At 42.4% G+C, this 19,290-nt stretch overlaps 1 protein-coding gene across 1 annotated transcript in view; it reads left to right on the forward strand.

Moving 5' to 3' along the window:
- Positions 1-669: 669 nt before the first annotated feature.
- commd10 (COMM domain containing 10) overlaps positions 670-19,290 on the forward strand; it is a 58,532-nt gene continuing 39,911 nt past the window's right edge. The window contains exons 1-5 of the mRNA XM_031856152.1: positions 670-778; positions 2,193-2,283; positions 2,915-3,025; positions 3,695-3,850; positions 7,358-7,468. Coding sequence (XP_031712012.1) covers positions 750-778; positions 2,193-2,283; positions 2,915-3,025; positions 3,695-3,850; positions 7,358-7,468 — 498 coding nt within the window. The 5' untranslated portion in view covers positions 670-749. The remainder of the gene's footprint in view (positions 779-2,192; positions 2,284-2,914; positions 3,026-3,694; positions 3,851-7,357; positions 7,469-19,290) is intronic.

A 19,290-nucleotide genomic window follows, 5' to 3' on the forward strand; every position in this document is an offset into this window, starting at 1 on the left:
CACATTTATTTGTCACACCTTTACATATAAAAGACATAATATGCATACTTGATAGGATGCAGTACTATAATACTAATATACCACATTGTCAAACAAGAACAATGAAATGCTTGTTAGTGACAACTAAATAATATATTATGAACTTTGAAAAGAGCCATTTTACATAATGAGTCCAATTACTTTGAACACTTTCTGATAATACTTATGTACTTTTACTGAAGTAACATTGGCTTTTATTTGCAATGGAGTATTTTTATTTTTAAAATATGATATATGGTACATCTACTAGCAGTGAGATTATTAAATGTAACTTAACCTAGCCTTTTTAAAACATTGCTTTAAAACAACAATGATTCTTCTGCTGTCGCGCATTTGGTGCCGGCTCTGTTTGTCCATCGCTTATTCCGTAGTGACTCTTGTAGCAGATACTTTATCGTGCGCAGCTTTTATGCAATTTACGGTGCAACGAATTATATTGCGTGGTCACAGTGGCTTTAATATACAGTTGTTGTCGACACTGTTGTGTTAGAAATACACCAGTGACACACTTTTAAACGTGCATTCATTTGTCTCTATAGTTTATCTATTTGTCTCGATCCTGCATTTTACTGCGCATTATCGCGCAGCTTTGACTGTCACGTGTGTCATCTCGTGACATCAGGAAGAAGGAATGACAACAGAGAGGATGCTGCTGCTGCTGCTGCTTTGACACTTTTCAACTCTTCATTTTCAGAAAGCAACAGACAATAATGACTTCTTTTTTAAAAGAAACACAAAGGTAAGCAGCTTTTATTTTTGTATTTACAGAAAATAAATCCTTCCAGTAACGTTATCTTACGTGAAGAGAGCTGTAGCCAAATCCCGAGAAAGGAAGGCATCCTCAAAGTTACCGGTATTGTGATCTGGTGCATACATGGACCTTAGCAAATACGTTACACTAGCGTGGGAATGACTTACGTTACTGCTGTCCTCATTAAGCTGCGTGTTAATTCGGTTTTCTTGCTCTCTTACTTCTAATTCGAAGTAACATTTAACTTGTCAGGAAATGTCCTTTTAGTCTATTTCCTCTTCTAATAAGACTTTGTACAATCAACCACAATATTTCAGACGGAAATGTAAATTAAGTAAAATCTTAAAGGATACATTTCACTTTGCAGACAAAAGGTTTTAGACTTACAATTTGTTTCCAAAACATGTAGCTATGATGCACTGTTTTAGGTTAACTAGGTTGCATTGGGCAATCAAACCAATGAAATACAACACATGCCATGTGTGGACTAATGTAATAACGTCAATGTAGTGTTTTTGCGTGTGTGAAAACGTCTCAAATGTATCAGAGCTGGTCATTTGTATTACATCAATGTTTGTAGTGCTACTACCTGACTCAAATAGGAATTCTCCCTTCTGATGGAGTGTATTAGCTTTGTGGTACTAACTTAGTTTTTAATGCACACATGTACAACTAGTGAAATAGCTGTGAAAACAGTAGGGCTGCACAATTATTTGGAATTTCATTATGGGCTACTGCATATTTCAAATCACAGGAGGTGCACATATTTGTTTAAGGCGAAATGTGTGTCAAAATACCATTTTAAATTAAACATTGTCGTGCTGCAGAGACGTCTTATCCTACACATTATATCCATAGAAAACATCTTTGTTTGGTACAGACAAAAATCAAACCATATTAATTTTCTTATGTTTTTCAATTCCCTCAAAAATCGCAAATCATATCCCTATTACAATATCAGTAAGAAAATATTATAGTTAGATATTTCTTTCAATATCGTTCAGCATACTGCCTGTTTACTCTGCAGTAGCTATTATGTCTGTGTGTGAATAGTAGTCTTAACATTTATGTACACACGTGTACCTTATTTTAGGGTGCTCTCTTCACTCTTCACCCTCATACTGATGCTTTTATCCCCGTGGAACCTATTGCAATATATAGAAGACACTTGTATTTGCTGATGCTGTATGTTGTCACTGCTGCATTGTTTATAGCTGATGTCTGTTTGTTGTCAATGTATAGAAGTGCCTTTTGAAATGCAATGACAGCCAGCGTGACACACCTTTCATGTATGACATCATACTCTTGGCAGTGAACCGTGATTCTGTTTCTTAACTCAAAAGATCTGAGCGCTTTCTGCGCCGCTGTCATTAACACTCCCGACTCTTCTCTCCGAACACAGCATCAAAGAAGCGGTGACTTTCATCAACGCGATTGATGTGAACAAGTTCTCCAGGCTGATCTCCCGCATCATACAAAAGCTTCATCTGAAGGTGCGGAGACTGCGCACACTGTTAACCGAGCCAAAGACAAGAGGCTTTTGAGGCTTTTTGCTGCAAAGCTGTAGTGCCAGAGAGAGCAGTGCATGCATAATGACTTACTGGAGCATCAGTCACACACTCTGCTCTAATGAATGCACACGCATGCCTGGCCCTGTGGAGCTGGCTGTCAAGGTGTCAGTCATTAATGCTAAGAACAATTTGTCTGTTGAGTTCTGTGTTTTGATTCGCTGAGAGAAAGTAATACACCGTTTGTTTAATGAGAATATTTATAAAAAACACATTGACATGTCACAGCCTGAAAAGCACAGGTGTAACCAACTACATTGAACTGGTTTGCCTCACTGGTATGGCTTCCTGTTGCATGGACTAAGTAGAGCGATTGTTAATGTTATTAGTTTAATCTGTGATGGTTGACTCCACGGTGGTTGTTCAAATGTCAGATTATATTGAATTTGAACTGTTAGACATTGTATTCTGGCTTCTGACACACACACACAATCTATTCTAAAAATGTTTCATATTTTAGTATTTTGAAAAGTTGTTGACTCTCAATCAGAAATTAGCATTTCAATCATTCTTTCCAGTTCTTGAAAACGCAGAGTAAACCATGTCTCCTACACAGGGCGAGCGGACATTCAGTGACGAGGAGGAAGAGAAACTTCAGGCTGCTCTCTCATTGGACAAACAGGCTCTCAATCTAGTCCTGGAAACTGCTGCGTTTATACTCGAGCAGGTGGGGGGGGTCATCTGACATTTGTTACAGTACTGTGAGGGTTTCATCTCATTTTTCTTCATAGTGTAATTTTATTAGGTTTGAGTTCTTTTTAAAAAATGATTGTTCTTTAATTCTTAATATTTAGTTATTAATTATAATTAATAGAAGGATTCAACATTAGGTATTAGATGTGATGGAGGAGGCCAAGTAAGTAAAGAAAAAGTTTTACATTACTTTGGTATTGGGAAAGAAATAACATGACTTCAACCCACTTCAGTATGTTGTTTCAGTGCAGACAGAATAGTCTGTCCACTTGATATTTACCTCCAGGGCTTGTTTACATTACTCACAAGCATTTAACTGAGAAAAATCATCAGAAAACAAAAAGATAATGTAGTAAATGACCATGCAAAGTTACTATTGCTACTTTGCTTAAGTGCATATTTTCAGAAAGAAAGTGAGACGGGTAGAAATTGGCATGTAGCGTTTGTGCCTGTTAGTGTGGATCTCCTTGTGAGTCCATCTCTCCAGCTGGGGTCACTGTTGCATCATGAGTTGTTCTATTGTAGCAATGTTGAGTGTATAGAGTTGAATAGGAATACGATTGTAAGAGGGAACTGTTGCACCGGTAAGACACGGTTAATGGTATGTAAAGTCATTCTAACCCGTATCTCCTCTCGTCTGTAGGCGGTGTATCATAACGTAAAGCCGGCCTCTCTGCAGCAACAGCTGGAGGCGGTTCGTCTAAACCCAGACAAGGCCGAGGTGTTCTCTCAAACCTGGGCCGCGGCCGGACCCCAGCTGGTGGAGAAACTAAAGCAAAACACCTTTGCTCCGAAGAAGGTGAGGCTGATCAACAACTGTATTTGTTCATCCGTTGTTAACCATCAGACAGCTGTAGCTCTGAACTTTGTCTATGTCTACTAGCACAAACCTCAACTTGAGCATGTTGCTGACGTGTAAGATTAATCCTCTGCCAGACACTCTGTTTCATCCCTTTGAGCGGAGCACTGTTTAGTGAGAACACATTATAGTCACTCCATACTAAATTGAGAATCAACACGATCCATATTAAGACCGACCGGATTTTGTGTGAATTCATTCCAGCTGTGTTTGGCTTACAAAGAGTTCCTTTGCAGCTCACAAGTTGTCGCATCCATTTTTTTAATTCCTCCCTATAAGTTGATTAAGCACTGACACATCAAACGGCATTCCTTACAAAGTCAAGGGAATTAAGATCTAACAGCCAGTAAATAAGCAGCGTGTAACCATCAGTCACATCAGACTTCTCACCTGCCCGGGTCTCGCTCGTCATCTCTCTCTTCCCCCATGAATTTGTTGCTGCCAGCAGAAGGCCGTGACAGCCATTGATCCTGGAAAAAAAACCTCTGCTACATTTTGACTTCATAACTTACATGTATATTTTTTTCTAATCCACTTTGAACAGAAAGCAGGGTTTTGAGACTTTGAGTAGGATGAATGGCTCTTTTATAGGATTCATACCTTTGCCACCTTATAACAACTTCCTCATGTTAGCCTTATATGATACGTCATGCAATTCTCAGCCGCTGTCGGTGTTTCAGCCGGTGTTTTAAAAGTGACGCTTTTTAAACACCGATCAAACTAGAGGTTAAAGGGACAGTTCACCCCAAAATAAAAAAATACATATTTTTCCTCTTACCTGCAGAGCTATTCATCAATCTAGATTGTTTTGGTGTGAGTTGTCTAGTTTTGGAGATATCAACCATAAAGACATCTAACTTCTCTCCAATATAACGGGGCTATATGGCACTGGGTTTGTTGTGCTCAAAGCGCCCCCCCCCCCCAACAAAACATTAAAAAAAATTAACAGCAAAGTCTCTTTCCAGAAATCATGACCCGGTTTCTCAAGATAATCCACAGAACTTGTTGTGAGCAGTTTTATGTCGGCACTATTTTCTTTCTATCGAAGTACACCCACCAACCGCATTGCTGCGCAGAAGGAAGCGTGCATCTACTCATGGACGAGAGGCTCATGGCAATGCAAGACGGAAACGTTAGCGGCGTCCTCCTCGGCTGAGCTGTAACGCTAGCTAGCTCAGTGGCGCTAGGTGAGCGAGCAGTATCGCTCCTCCTTCAGCGCGGTGATACGCGCATGAAAACTTCTCACAACAAGGTCTGTGGGTTATCTTGAGTAGCCGAGTCATGATTACTGGAAAATTACATTGCTGTTGAGTTTTTCAAAAATATTGTTTTGCGCTTTGAGCACCACAAGCCGGATGCCATATAGTCCCATTATAGTGGGGAGAAGTTAGACATCTCTACGGCAGATATCTCCAAAACTAGACAACTCTCACCAAAGCAATCTAGATAGATGAATAGCTCTGCAGGTAAGAGGGAAAATATGTATTCTTGGTTTTAAGATGATCTATCCCTTAAGATAGATGGAGAGAAATTATTCTCAGTACTGGGGACAAATCAATGTTTCTAGCTCCACAAATAACAACAAGATTTAACATTGTGTTTTGTGGGTAATTGGTTGCTTTTTAACAAATGCGTCTTCCAATACACAAACAAATACCAACTGATTTGAACGAATGCAAAACAATATAACGCATAAATGCAACCCAACTTGAACAAATATCAGTATTCTACTTATATAAACTTTTTTTGTATTTATTTATTGCACCAGTCACGTGACATTTGTGGGTTAGATTGCGTTTGTGCGTGGAGTTTTGAGACTCTTCCTCACAGGCTCCGATCCACAAATGCATGTTGCGTTTAAAGGGCGGGTGGAAGACTCGGACGTCCAGACTTTGATGCTAAAGAGACTAATGTCTCTCCATAACGATCTTTGTTGAGGTGCACTGCTCACTGGAATTACCTTTTCCCGGCTGGACTTGACGGGACGTTATTCTTTATGTTGCCCACTGCCAGTTGTCTGATTGATTAGCCCCGCTGCCGTTTTAATCAACGTTGCTGCTTTCAGGAGAATGAAGACATTTGTCTTTGTCTGCGGTGAACAGTGAGGATACCCTTTCGTTCCCTGCTTTCTTCTTCTTCTAAATGAGTGAACTGCTGCTGGGATTGTGCCACACAACACACCCAACAAAAATATTAACACGATGGAGCAAGGAAATGCAGACATAAATCAGACTGGATTTCCATTTATTTTATTCCCAGAAAATCAGTAAGACATCATTGAGCTGCAATGTTTATTCATGCTAATGAGGACGCTGTTCCTGTGCTATTAATGTGGCCCAGCCTTTCCCCACCTCACACCTGTCGTCTGATGCCGCGGAAGCACCCATTAAGTCACACATGGTTTATTATTACGGCCTCTCTCTGCATCATAAAACACTTAACTGGCCTGCCTTGACTCACTGCTGCTAATCTATCACGCTGCAGCTACAGCTGGCTGGGATTTATAGTCTGACAACAGGCAGCTTGGAAACAAGGTAGCTTAAAACTTTGAGAAGTTCTACAGAGTTAAATTGAATGTCTATGGTAATTACCATATTCATAAGTGTGGTAATGCAGTGGCTGCTTATGATGAGTTTAGCTCGAGGTCACCTGGTCAGTCCATGGTCAGCTAACGAGCCAATAATAAGCCGTGAAATGTGTCTTGGTTTGCTGTCTCGTCTTTATAAAATAGGAACACAAAAGTCAGAAAGTCACAACTTATCTTGAATAAGCTCAAAATAAGTCAGAAAATCTGGAACAAATCATAGCTGCAAGAATGAATCAATTAATAATAATCAATTAGTCCATTCATTGAAGAAAAATGAATCTTTAGCTATTATGATAATGGAGCAAGCTAAATAAAAGGCCAAACATTTGATTCAAGGTTGTCAAATGTGCCAATTTGCTATATAGTAAATTTAATATTTTTGTGTTTGGGACTGTTGATGACATCACCGTGTACTCTACTATCTTGTGGTGTTTTTTAGACCGATAGCGATTAATCAATTATTTGTGAAATAGTCTTTATAGACAGCACTTGACCAAATACAACAGAATGTCTCGAAGTTAATGAGTACTATAATTAATATTTAACAGTTTGATCTGCCTATTTTCATTTCCGATAATTATGTTATATAGTGCTTATGAAAATCATCGATTCCAAAGAGCTTTGTATGAATTAAACAATAGTAATGTTTGAGTAGCGATGAAAAAATGTCAGATGGTGAGAGCTTGAGGAAAAAAAGCCCAAATGCAATATCAATATGCTCATAAATATACATATATTTCATTAGGAATTCAGCTTGGGCTGTTATTTTGTGGGAAACAGCTTTTCATAGAGTCTAAAAAAAAAAATGTGTCAAGGGCATCTATTAAATTGACTTAACTGGCTCTGTTTGTGTGTTGCAGCTGGAGTATGTCGGCTGGCAGTTGAACCTGCAGATGGCCCAGTCCAGCCAAGCCAGACTGAAGTCTCCCAGTGCTGTCCTCCAACTGGGGCTTCGCAATGAAGACTCTGAGGTGTGAACCGACACACACATGTGTACATACACAGACTACACAGCTGTCATTAGTTTTCTTGCTCTGCTTCGCGAATACTATTCACACCAACTACTTTAAAAAAAACAAAAAAAACAACGTATTATCCAGAGTGGACACAGAGAACTGTTCCCTGTTTATGCCAAATGAGAAGCATCCCCAACCTGTCCCTCTTTCTTTGCTAATGGATGGTAATCCCACCGGTGTCTGTCTTGACCCAGAGGTAGACGCACATCTGGCTGCAGAGTAACTGTAGTGTAAAGACCAGAGATCCGGGAGCTTGTTATCAGAAACCTCCAGGGTGTTTTTGTTCTCTGGGGGCTAGATTTAAACTTTATCCAGGCTTGTTGACAATACGTTTTAGATTCAGTCTGTGTGCCTTATTAGTGATGCTTATATATGGTTTCCTTTATATTCTCAGTACTCAGTCTTTGCATGGAGTCAATTTAAAGCAGCATATTACATAAAGGATTTTGGTGCAGCATCCTTGCCCTAAATATTTGTATGATGAAAAGAAAAAGAAAACACCAAGGACCATGATACAAATATGGTTTTGACTTTAGATTTCCCTGTTCCCATTCATTGGTATTCAGAGGAGTTTGTTTGGATCCCAATTAGCTAATGCTGTGCAGTTACTCTAATAGCCAAGACCTCATGAGCCCCCCCTCACTCCCTTCTTTCTTTTCCACTGGGAGAAGCATTGCTCTGTTGCTGGAGCAGAAGGAGTGAGACCTCACCAGGCTATGACTTAATGTTTCCTTTCTTCTCGACCTCAAATGTGCCCACATACTGAGCCAGATAACACGAGTCAAGTGCCCTCGATGCTTTGACAAACATTTGAACTGTATTCTGCAGACTGTAAACGCTGCACAGGGCGGCTGTTTGTTGGCTTGGACGCTGGAAATCATTTTAGTTATGACTGCTTTTTTTTTTTTTTTTTTTTTTCAAAGCAGTTTTGGTCTCAAAATGGTGTGACTGATTATGCCCCGAAGCCTGGATAGCGTTGTTCCAGCTGACTAGTCAAGTGTCTTTCTTTCAGGCTGCTTTGTATTCAGTCCCCAGAGAATGCCGGCTCAGCCTAAACGTGGAATTAGGCATGACATATTCGAATCGCTGCCGTCCTAAAATGCGGGCCTATAGGCTTGAGCGAGGAAAAAAATATATATGTTCTTTGTGAATGTGACAGCAGTTTGAATTTTTTTTTTTTTTCTGTTTTGGGCTTTTTTCTGCTGTGTTTTCCCGAGGCTAGGAGAAGAGGCATTAATTTATTTAAATCCACTTACACAATTCCCCTTGTGGGAGGAGATAGCTCGGGGGGGGGGGGGCTAAAGCAAGGCTGGTTAAAAGTGTAGAGGACCAACTTCACTGAGCGTCGCCGGGGTTCACCTCCTCCGGTGAACTGCAGGGGGCACTGTTGCCTCACAGATCGGAAAAGCGCCCCTGGTGGGCAGTAAAGTATCTGAGAGATGTATAGGATACCTGTTTAACTTTGTGTTTTGAGCATGCATGTTTTTTATTTTTTTCATTTCCACCAGTGTGTTTTCAAATCACAGTTTCCTGACAGTAACTTTGTTTCCTACCAAAAACTGGGAAAAAAGGGAGAAATTAGAGGATAACAGGTGTCAGGGGTCAGGGGAGGTATGAGGGGAAAGGGAGATGGAGTGAAAACACATAGGGAGTAAAATAAAGGGGATGAAGAGGATAAAGGAAAGAAAATGGAAGGAGAGGAGAGGAAAAGGCGAGGGAGGCCGTCTGTATATTATTGATTGCGTGGAACCGAGGTGGCGAGTCAGAGACTCCCCCATCTGACCAGCCTCCTGCTTCATTAACACTCTCCCCGAGGAGGAAGAGGAGGAGGAGGACTGCCCGGGAGCTTTTCACATCTCCTTCATGTGACACATGGTATATCCACAGTACAGTGGAGGAGATGTTGGACGACATATTTGGACAAATAAGGGGACCGCTTTTATGTTTAGATTTTGTTTTCTGTTTTCATTGAAGCATTTATTGTCGGGGGGGGGGGGGGGGGTATTTCTTCTTTATAAAATTCCGCCCTCTGCCTCCAAAACGACATATATTGAAATTATAGATCACTGTTCCTGTTGCCGTGCAGCAGTCGGCGTATAACACCCCACACAGGGGAGCTGCTATGTCTCTAAACTGAATTTGTATCTGCTTCAGTGGAAAGTTGCTGTGCATCCGCGCAGTGGTGAATGTCCTCACCCTCACCCCTTAATGTTTCAAGGGTGAGATCTCCAGTTTATCCCCGTAAGGCTGGGTGGGAATGCCCTCAATCGTTGTAGGTATGACGCCAGACCTGTTGCACAGCTCGTCTGTTATCCCAAAGGAGAAGCAGCTGAGGCATTAGAAGGATCTGAGCATGGAATTGAAGGAAGAAGATGAGGATGCAGGGAAAGGTGATGGGAAAGACGCAGAAAAAATAGGAATGGGGATGAGGAAAATTGGAGGATGATAACAGAGAGATGACATTGGTAAAGGATGAAGAGAAGGATGGGTATAGGCGTCAACAGCAACAACAACAACACTAATACATGTGGAGGAGAGTGGGGGATTTGTGTCAATTTCCTTTGTTAACTAGAGCAGTGCCCGTTGATAATATGGCTGTTCTAACAGGAGCTTTTACAAGAACTGCTCATACAGACAACTTCACACTCAACACTGCGCTTCCTTTGGTCCTCAGGAATACACCTGCCATGACATAGTTGCGTCACACGCTCGGGTCGTGACTTCTCACGGTCAGATACTCCAGTGAAATGCACTCTGTTCACCTGGGGAAGACTTTACCGTGAGGCAATGTAGGCAACCTGATTTATTATGATGTTTACATATGAAACCTATTGAAGTTTGTTACTCATTGTACCCAGAAATAACTTACAAATGGCCCAACATCATGTAAAGAAAATATGCAACTCAACTGTATACTACTTCCTGTGTACTTCTACCTCAGAGGGAAGCATTGTAGTACTACATTTGCTTGACAGAGAAATGTTCCGGGGTTATGTTGCAGATTCAGACTTGACTTTAAAAATATAACAATTGAAATGTGGAGCCATAATATTCTTATCGTATTAGAATTGAAGGCTCTACCTTGAACTGACGCTCAGTAAATGTAGGTACATTGTGCTGATAATGCCACTCTTTCACTCTTCACTTGAGTACAAATTGTAATGCAGGATTTTTACTGTGTGGCATTAAAAAAAAAATGTTTTGAGTCGGTCTACTTCTTCCACCAGTGCCAATACCAACATTTAGAGAGAGGGTAAAGAGTAAAGCAAGACAGTGTTGGCCTGGGCCCCCAAATCACTAAATACGCACCCGAAAAACCCAAAGTCACTGATCTGACCAGCCACAAACATTGGTGGAATTCACTGAGTGGAGATTATTTCCAAACATGCATATTGGTCGTTTGTTTTGACATAACCCCTGCGGTTGTAAAACAGAGCATCGGTTTAAATAGCAGTTATTTTGCTGGTGGTAACGTTATTAGTGTGATGAGTTTGTATTTCCCTGCTGTAAGACTCGATACTGTCTTACTGCGGGTGGAAAAACACACCCAAGTACTCCCGGTTACACCGGTTTGATTCTGCTTCCTGTTGGCTATACGCTTGTGTTGTCTCCAGGGAAGTGAAGAAGAGTTCTGTTGTAAAGCAAGCTGCGGATGACATGCTGGACTCAGAGCCCTGAAGCCCCGCCCCCGCTGCTGAATCGCTGTTCGCTTGCTTGTTCAAAGTTCCTTTTTAATATTGAACACATCGCGTGTCCAAATTGCACCAAATTGGACAGAAGCACTCCCTCGGGTCCCCGGCTAAACACCCGCCAAATGTGAAGTGGATCGGATCAATGGTTCTCTAGATATGAGACATCTGGAAAGACAGAGAGCTGTATAATTGGATGTGAACTATGGATTAATGGCAGTATAGTAGAAGTACTAATAGTAGCATGTTCTGGATGGAATGTCTCTTCCCCTCAGGCAGTTACAGTTGTATCAATGATGTGCAGAGTTTCCCTTTCATTAAAACACTAAAGAAGCATCAAGAATCTGTGCTTTTATCTGTGTTTTAAGCACACTATCCAGACTCGAGTTCCTTTCCAACAGCTCAGACCTTGAAATAGAAGTAGGCCTGCACAATCTACCCATTTTAATTATGAGCTGTGTTGTCTGCAGAGATCTGGTCTTTGTGGCATAAAGGTGTGCTCGAAGAGAAGCAAGTAAAAACGCCAGTAAGTGGCTTCGTGCTGGAGGGTGTAGCGCACGCACGCACGCACGCACGCACGCACGCACGCACGCACGCACGCACGCACGCACGCACGCACGCACCACAATCATCTGACATGCGGTTGAAGAAGAAACCTGAGTGGTGAAAGCCTGAATGAGTGCACAGCAATTTAAGTCTTTACAACTGTGTTTCGGACTAAGCTGCTAACATTTTCAGATGATTGAGCAATGTAGTAAACATGTATTTAGTGGTATTACGACAGTCATCGTTCTTCTGCGATCAACTTTTTCTTTAACAATATTAACATGCAACATAAAACATACAGAACAAGTAAGCCTGAGGAGAACAAGCAAAGAGTAGCTAAAAATAAGATGACCATAATAAGAGGGACATTATGAATAAAATATTTAATATATGATCAAGGTAAGCGTAAGTGCCATTAGTCATATTTCAAAAAATATTGGGCACAGAATCAGCAGCAGTAATAATACATTCAGTTAATTTGTGCACTAGAAAGCTCCAGGTATGCTATAAGACAGGAGGAAAAGAACAGATTCAGTGTTTGATGGAGAGATAATGAGGCTTTTAATGAGTGGGTATCATATTCTTAAAACAGCTGGCACAGTCTGTCTTTGTTTTGTTTTTAAAACACTGCCAAGCATTGACAAATCATTTACGGGGAAAGACGATATGGTAGTTGGCACCGTCATGGACTGCGGTTGACATTAAGAGTGTAAGAGCGACCTTGTTCCAGAAATATGCAACAGGCAGACTTCCCATATCATCAGTACCAGGGGCCGTCAGGAGTTATCTCGCTCAGGGGTTCACAAGCTTTTTGGCTTGTAAACGAGACATTTAAGTATACTCAAAACCCTTTATCAGAGGTTACATGGTTCTACTTACTGTCAGCACCTTAAGCAACACGTTTGGATAATCTAAATGGCTTTAAGCTTAAACAGAAAAAAACCTGATTATCCCCCAAAAAACATGTTTTTTGCTCTTTTTTTGACTCCTTTGAGTCTACTGTACTCGTGTGTATGCTACTGTATGTTAATCACAGTATTTTACATATTCTATGTAATGGCAATCAGGGGGCGACTCCTGCAAAATGTAATCTGATTGTATAGAAGTCTATGAGAAAATGACTCTACTTCTCTCTTGATTTATTACCTCAGTAAACATTGTAAACATGAGTTTATGGTCTCAATCTCGAGTTTAAAAGTCTTCTTTAATACACCATGATGGTCATTTCGTAAATGATGGTCCATTTAGAGTCAAATAGAACTTAAAGTGGGGTATGCCTTAGGGCGGGGCTACCTTGTGATTGACAGGTCGTTACCACAGCGTTGTCCGGTCTTGGAGTTGTCGGTGTTCTCGTCTTTAACCCTTTCACAGTGTGTTTGCAGTTTGTAAAAGTTAATTGTAGCATTTCTGGTCACCTGAAATAACCTAATCCAGCGTTCGTTTGTACTTCGGTAGCTCCACCCTCTAGTAAAACTTCTGGTTGCAAAAACCCAAGATGGCGACTGCCAAAATCCAAGATGGCGATGGCTAAAATGCCGAACTCAAGGCATCGAAACGGCAGTCCTCAAACCAATGGGTGACGTCGCGACAACTTCCACTTCTTCTGGGGCACGCTGAACGTTTGGTGAAACGGAGTGCTGGCTCACTCTCTCTATCGCTTTCGCCCTCTTATTTTCCCCTCAGTATCCATCTTCTTTTTTATTCATAAACATGCAAGTAGACACTCTGATGTCGCTTTGAGTCTGAGAGTTGAAATCCCTCGCCAGTCGTGGTGTGTCTCTCTCTCTCTCTCTCTCTCTCTGTGCTGTGGCATTAGAGTGAGCCACCGCTCCGCCGAACAAGAGCAGGGTGACATTCATAATACAGAACATCCACTTGCGAGGCATCCGCCGCCGATTTCAATATTTATTGTGGACATGCTAGGCCACAACGGGACGGGGAAGAGCTAGTGAGTTGATGTAGCTTCCACTCGCTGACTCAGACTTCAAAGGAAATGTTTAACTGATAGCTGTAGACCGACTTGATGAGAATTGATACTGCAAAGCTCCTTTGGGTTTCAAACCGCAAAAGGGGGGAAGTGAACTTAATCTAGCTTCAAGACCAAATCCCAAACAGATTTTTCTTGTGTTTCTCCCTCGAACATTCAATCAAAATGTATGAACAAAGACATCTCTCTCCCAGAGCGCGAGTCCCCAAGATACTTGATAGGATGCTAAAATTGATAGTTGATAATGAACTTGAGAATAACGTTGTAGACTGTTGTAGCATTTGTATTAAAACAGCAGCACCACAGTCCTTCATTTTCTAGCTCCTCACATGTGAGGATTCGCAGTTTTTATATGTTTTTGTATCGCATTAAATATGTGTGAGCATTGGACTGTTTTAGCTGGACAATACGAGCAACATTTTGCAGACCAATTCATTCATTTGTTGTTAAAAAAAAAAAAAGTCAAGAGGTTAGCAGTAGCCTTTCTCCAACCCTTTACACTGAGGTACGTTTTATTTCAGTATACGTTCAGGCATTGATTATTCTCTCCTGCGTCCTGGACTTCTGGTCAATGTCTCGTCTCCACTTTTCCCCATTACAAGTTCAATTAAAAAGCAAACTTTCCTGCGTCTTAACTGCACGCAGTTCTTTTATTAAATGTCACATTGTACGACCAAATCGATATGTTGAAAAATAAAACCGTAGTTTAATTTCTTGCAGCCCAAGAAACAAGAAAACAAGTGGTTTTGGATGCCAAAGTAGTTGAGAGTGCTTTCAGTAAAGCGTCTGCTTTAAATGACGTTCCAGCTGTATCTCGTTTCATAAAAGCGTTTCTCGTAGGAGTGTGTGTAAGCATCACAGCTGCCCTGCTGTTAATTGTGCTCATTCATACACAAGAGCCTCTGAACTGTCAGAAAGATCACATTTCTGCCAGATCAGAGCCTTTCTTCTTCTTTCATCACTTTCTTTGACTCTTTCACACTCGCATTTATTCTACTTCAACACATGCTCTGCCTCTTTTTCCAGCATCTTCCCTTTTTTTTTTTTTTTTTTTTTTTGTTGTCGATCCCAAAAATAAATGTCATAACGCAGCTCGTCCTTTTTCTCTTCTTTCATTTGTGACTTATTCATGAGTGAATCTTCCATTTTGTGTCAAGTTGTCCCCAGCTAGCTCCGAAATCATGAGCCGACTTATTCTAGTTTGTGGGAACCTGCTTGTTTTCTTTTTGTTTTTTTGTTATCAAAGCATCAGACATGAAAGACTTCCCTTCTTGTCATTCTAATTTATTTCTTCTGTTCTGGCTTCCAGCACCAGTGTTGTAATCACAGAGGAGCGGAAGCTCTTTGTCTTCAACGCACACACACAACTTGCGTGGAAACACACAAATCAAGCCCTCCCAGTGACGGTTGTGACTTTATTTATTAACGCCGTGTGATGAGGAATGCAATTAAACATCCCATTTTGACTTGGTGCTGTGATCGGAGGGTCCCTGAACATCCCACCCTGCCCCTCGCCTCCTCCGTCAAACCGGTATCTCGAGTGGCGGGCCAAACTTCGAGCGCAACCTCGAAGCTCCCCTGAGGGAGTGGCGCGAAGCCCCGTTCCCGCCTCCCACGTGCCCCCCGTCATGTAAACCCGACAAACACCCGGAGTCCATCCAACCTTTTCCCATTGATTGCTTGAGGGATTACACGACCCGATCAATATATCGGAGAGCTCCGAATGTAAACGCTGCCATGTTCAAATCCTTCCACCGAGCCACCCACCAGCCTGGAGGGACAAAGGCAGCTTTGTCCTCAATCTCTACTTGCCTTGCTCTACATGTCCCGAGATGCTTTGTTGCTTTGTGTGCACATCTTTTTAAGGGTCTCTCTCTCTCTCTCTCTCCATCTCTCACTCCGTCTATTTTCTCCTTCTCTCCGCTCGCCCTCCCCCTTGTTTTTTCTCCTGTGGGATTTGGGATGCCATTCATTGGGGGGCGCATTGTTCGCCTCTTATCCATTCCAGAGGATGGGCCCCGAGAGGCGGAATGGGCGACTGTGGGTGCTCTTGTCTCTCTCTCTCTCCCCCTGCTCCTCGGCACCCCGCTCCTTGCTCCTTGCCATACGATGATGTCATGGCACCCATTGATTCTCTCTCCCTATTACACACTCTCTATATCTCCCTCTACCTCCTTTCCTGCTTTCCCCCAGCCAGTCCCTTTCCCAGATTCTTTTGCTTCTCAAAAGGCGCCCGGGGTGTTTTGGGGATGTTTGGATGTTGTTCAGCACACCCACGATACATGCCTTGACACCCAGATAGGGAAGCCTTCAACCCCGCAAATCCAACTGCAACTCCCATTTTAAATCTCATTGATTTAACGTCCCTCCTTTTTATTTCCACATCTCTCCAGTCCTGTGATCAGCTTTTATTTCTCTGGGGTGATTCAGCCCAGTTTTGTTTCACACTCGTCTCGTGAAGTAATCATTAATCCCCTGATAATGTGGTGCCGTTTTGCCATAGCCGGTAGCGCTGGTAAAAGAGTGCTCAAGACTCCGATTTTCAGATGTGCATGCATGTGTGTGTTTTTTTATGTTGCTGTTGGAGTTCATTTCGGAGAGGCTGCTCTGCCTCTTGGCTGAACTATGCCGGGGTGGGAAATCTATTTCAGTTTAAACAAGACGCGCTGATTGCAGAAGCACGGAGCCAAATCACCTCCATTCATTCCAGTGAAAGTTGGCTGATGTTTTTTTGGTTCATTTGAATGCAGAATATTTGTACTGATGCAGATATACAGTATGTTCGCATCATTAGCAGGTCCGGGCATTGTTGTTCGTGCGGTTTTGATCATCGCGGCTTTCTTTTTGTTTTCTGCATTGTGCTGCGATTCATGTTGACGAGGGTCGTCTTCGTCTGCTTCCATCCCGCTGAGACGGGGTGTAATGGCAATGAAAGGATATGAGCTTTAGGCTTCTTCCCGTCCTTGAAATAATGATTCTAATGAGTGGGTTGGAGCCTGGCACTGTTGTCATCCCACATGCAATGATAGGGCACGGAGCGCTTCCTCCGCCTGTATCAACAAATTGTCACCAGCGTCTCGCTGAACACCGCACCTCTCCGTGTCGACTGTCTAGTTGAAAGTTAAAGTATTGCTTTCGAAAACGCTCTCTGGGCTCAGAGTGGCACGTGTTTGGTCGAGCTGGGTATCGCTTTTTTGGTACCGATACCTTTCGATACGTCACACCACGTCTTTCATTACAATACAGCAGCCTCAGTCCTCGGTATCCCTGTCATTACGCACATGAAAGGGAAAAAAATAGTCTCGAAGAGTAAAACATAAATACAATTCTGGAGTGTAAAGCGCGAGTGAAATACTGTGCTTGTGTATTCATTTAAATTGAATAGAAGCGGTGTATGCAAGACTTCATTGTGAGGATTATAAACATGATATTCTACAGAACGCTTTCTTTTCATATTACATATTACCGAACTTAAAACGAGCACAAACTTACAGTCAAAAAATTAGCTAAATTCTGATTCAAATGCATAAATCTGATTACAACTGAAATAACACTGCAAAGAGGTGGAAAACGTCACTGTCTCTCATCATAACTACAGTGTGTTTGTTGATGACGCCATGTTTATGTCTGTCGGTTAGTGATGAAATGTTTTTTGCTTTATCGGAGGGGCAGCGGACGTTGTCTCCTGCAAGCTGTACTGTAAACTCTCCCAACTCTCTCTCTCTTTAACGCTCTTTCTCACACACACACACACACACACACACACACACACACACACATTTAAGCCCCCCCCCCGTCCTCTGTCCTTGTGCATGAGAGCGACAGTGTCTACATACCATGGGGGCACAGGCTGGGTGCCTTGGCGATCTTCGAGCTCTGCCACGCAGTGGAAAAAACGGGGCCTTACAGTCGTGAATAGCGGCCGTTACTCGTCTTGTGCGAGCCGCGAACCCCCACACACACACAGCTCGGTTTGTTGCCCCGTGACACCCCCTCCCCTCCCCCCGCACTCCAACCGCGTGCCAAGCTAATACATTAAAATGCATACTGTTTCGAAAAAAGGAGCCCTTGGCTGAAGTGGTTGAGTGCCACTTATCCTAGAAACCTGGCACGCCGATGGTCCGGCGAGGCTCACACTACACGTTGGCTGTAGCCTCGGTTTCTTGTTTAAGACACGCCGCGCACATTTAGAAGATTAAAGGTCGAAGCAGCTTTTTGTCCCAAATGCTTTCTCAGATTCGCGTCATAGTGAGCAGATTCTGAGGTGAAGTTTGAAGGAAGAAACTTCGATGAACTTGGACTTGTTGATCATCACCAGGATAGGCCAGAATGCACAGTCACAGCTCTCCCACGGCGTCTGCTCGTCAGTCAGAGCACCGTCTCCCAGCTCCGTTGGATGACCGACAGAGTTTACGGGCTTGGCAGCGGAGGCCTGGCATGACGCGGCACCTTTCCCTCTTTCTCCGTATCAGGCGACGGTATAAACCAGCCGCCGCCGTCGTAATCGCCGTGTTATGGCTCACACGCGGCTTGTGTTGCTTGGCTTGTTTATCTTGGCGCCGGAGCCGGTGAGTGTCTCCGTTCTCCCTGGCTCTGCAGCAAGCGTCTCGATTTAGAGGCGCTTAAACATTTATTTTCGGTTTAAGAAGATACCCGGGGATGACCTTTTTTAGGAAATGTTAGATCAGTGCGTGGGTGAAAATATGGTTATATTTTTATAAATATAACCATATTTATATTTTCCCTGCAGCTCTTATTGGTTGATAAAAGGCGATGCACTGTGAATACCAAACACAACATAAACTTCTAAGTATGAATATTCCATTTTGTTTGTCTCTACAGCTTTGTATAGGGGGAACCATATCCTCAACTTAACTTTCTGTTACCACTGCCTCCTCTTCCTGTGATCATTTATTTCACAAGTCAAAAGACGGACTCAAGCACAGGTGTTCAAGAAAGAAGATATTTCCCTTTTTTTACAAACAGCAAGCTTTTAGAAACCGACTAGAATATATTCTTTCAATTTTTCTATGCCAGAAACCCGCTTTTACATGCTTCGCGGAATCTTCCGATGTGTCCTCGATGGTGTGGGCATGGCCTAAATACAAGAGTTGAAAGGCTCGGGGGGTTGAGCTGGAAGTCTTGTAAACAGTAAGCCTCGGATAAACAGTGTGCAGAGGCAGAGCTCCCTCTGCCCACGGATAAACTGCCAGCTCCAGTCATCCCAATTCAGGGTTCCACAGTTTTTTAAGGTGCTTAATGTGATTTGTCTCCTTTCAGTGTTTGCACCCTCCCTCTAGGAAGTGTGGGAGGTGTGAACAAACAAAGTGAAAGCACCGCGCTATTTCCAGACATTTCTTTTTTTTCCTTAGTCAGGTGCCATTTAAATAGAATATACTGTACACGTTGCTTTTAAAACCCTCAGTATTATTTCTCTGCTGATCATTTCCTCTGTTGGACCTTCTTTATTCAAGATATCGCTGTAGTGAGGCTTTCTGGATGTACATCGTGTAACCATCATAAGGCACTTATTGTTGTGATGTGTGTGTGTGTGT

This window comes from Anarrhichthys ocellatus, unplaced genomic scaffold (assembly GCF_004355925.1).
Source record: "Anarrhichthys ocellatus isolate YVR2014 unplaced genomic scaffold, GSC_Weel_1.0 scaffold17, whole genome shotgun sequence".
NCBI lineage: Eukaryota > Metazoa > Chordata > Actinopteri > Perciformes > Anarhichadidae > Anarrhichthys > Anarrhichthys ocellatus.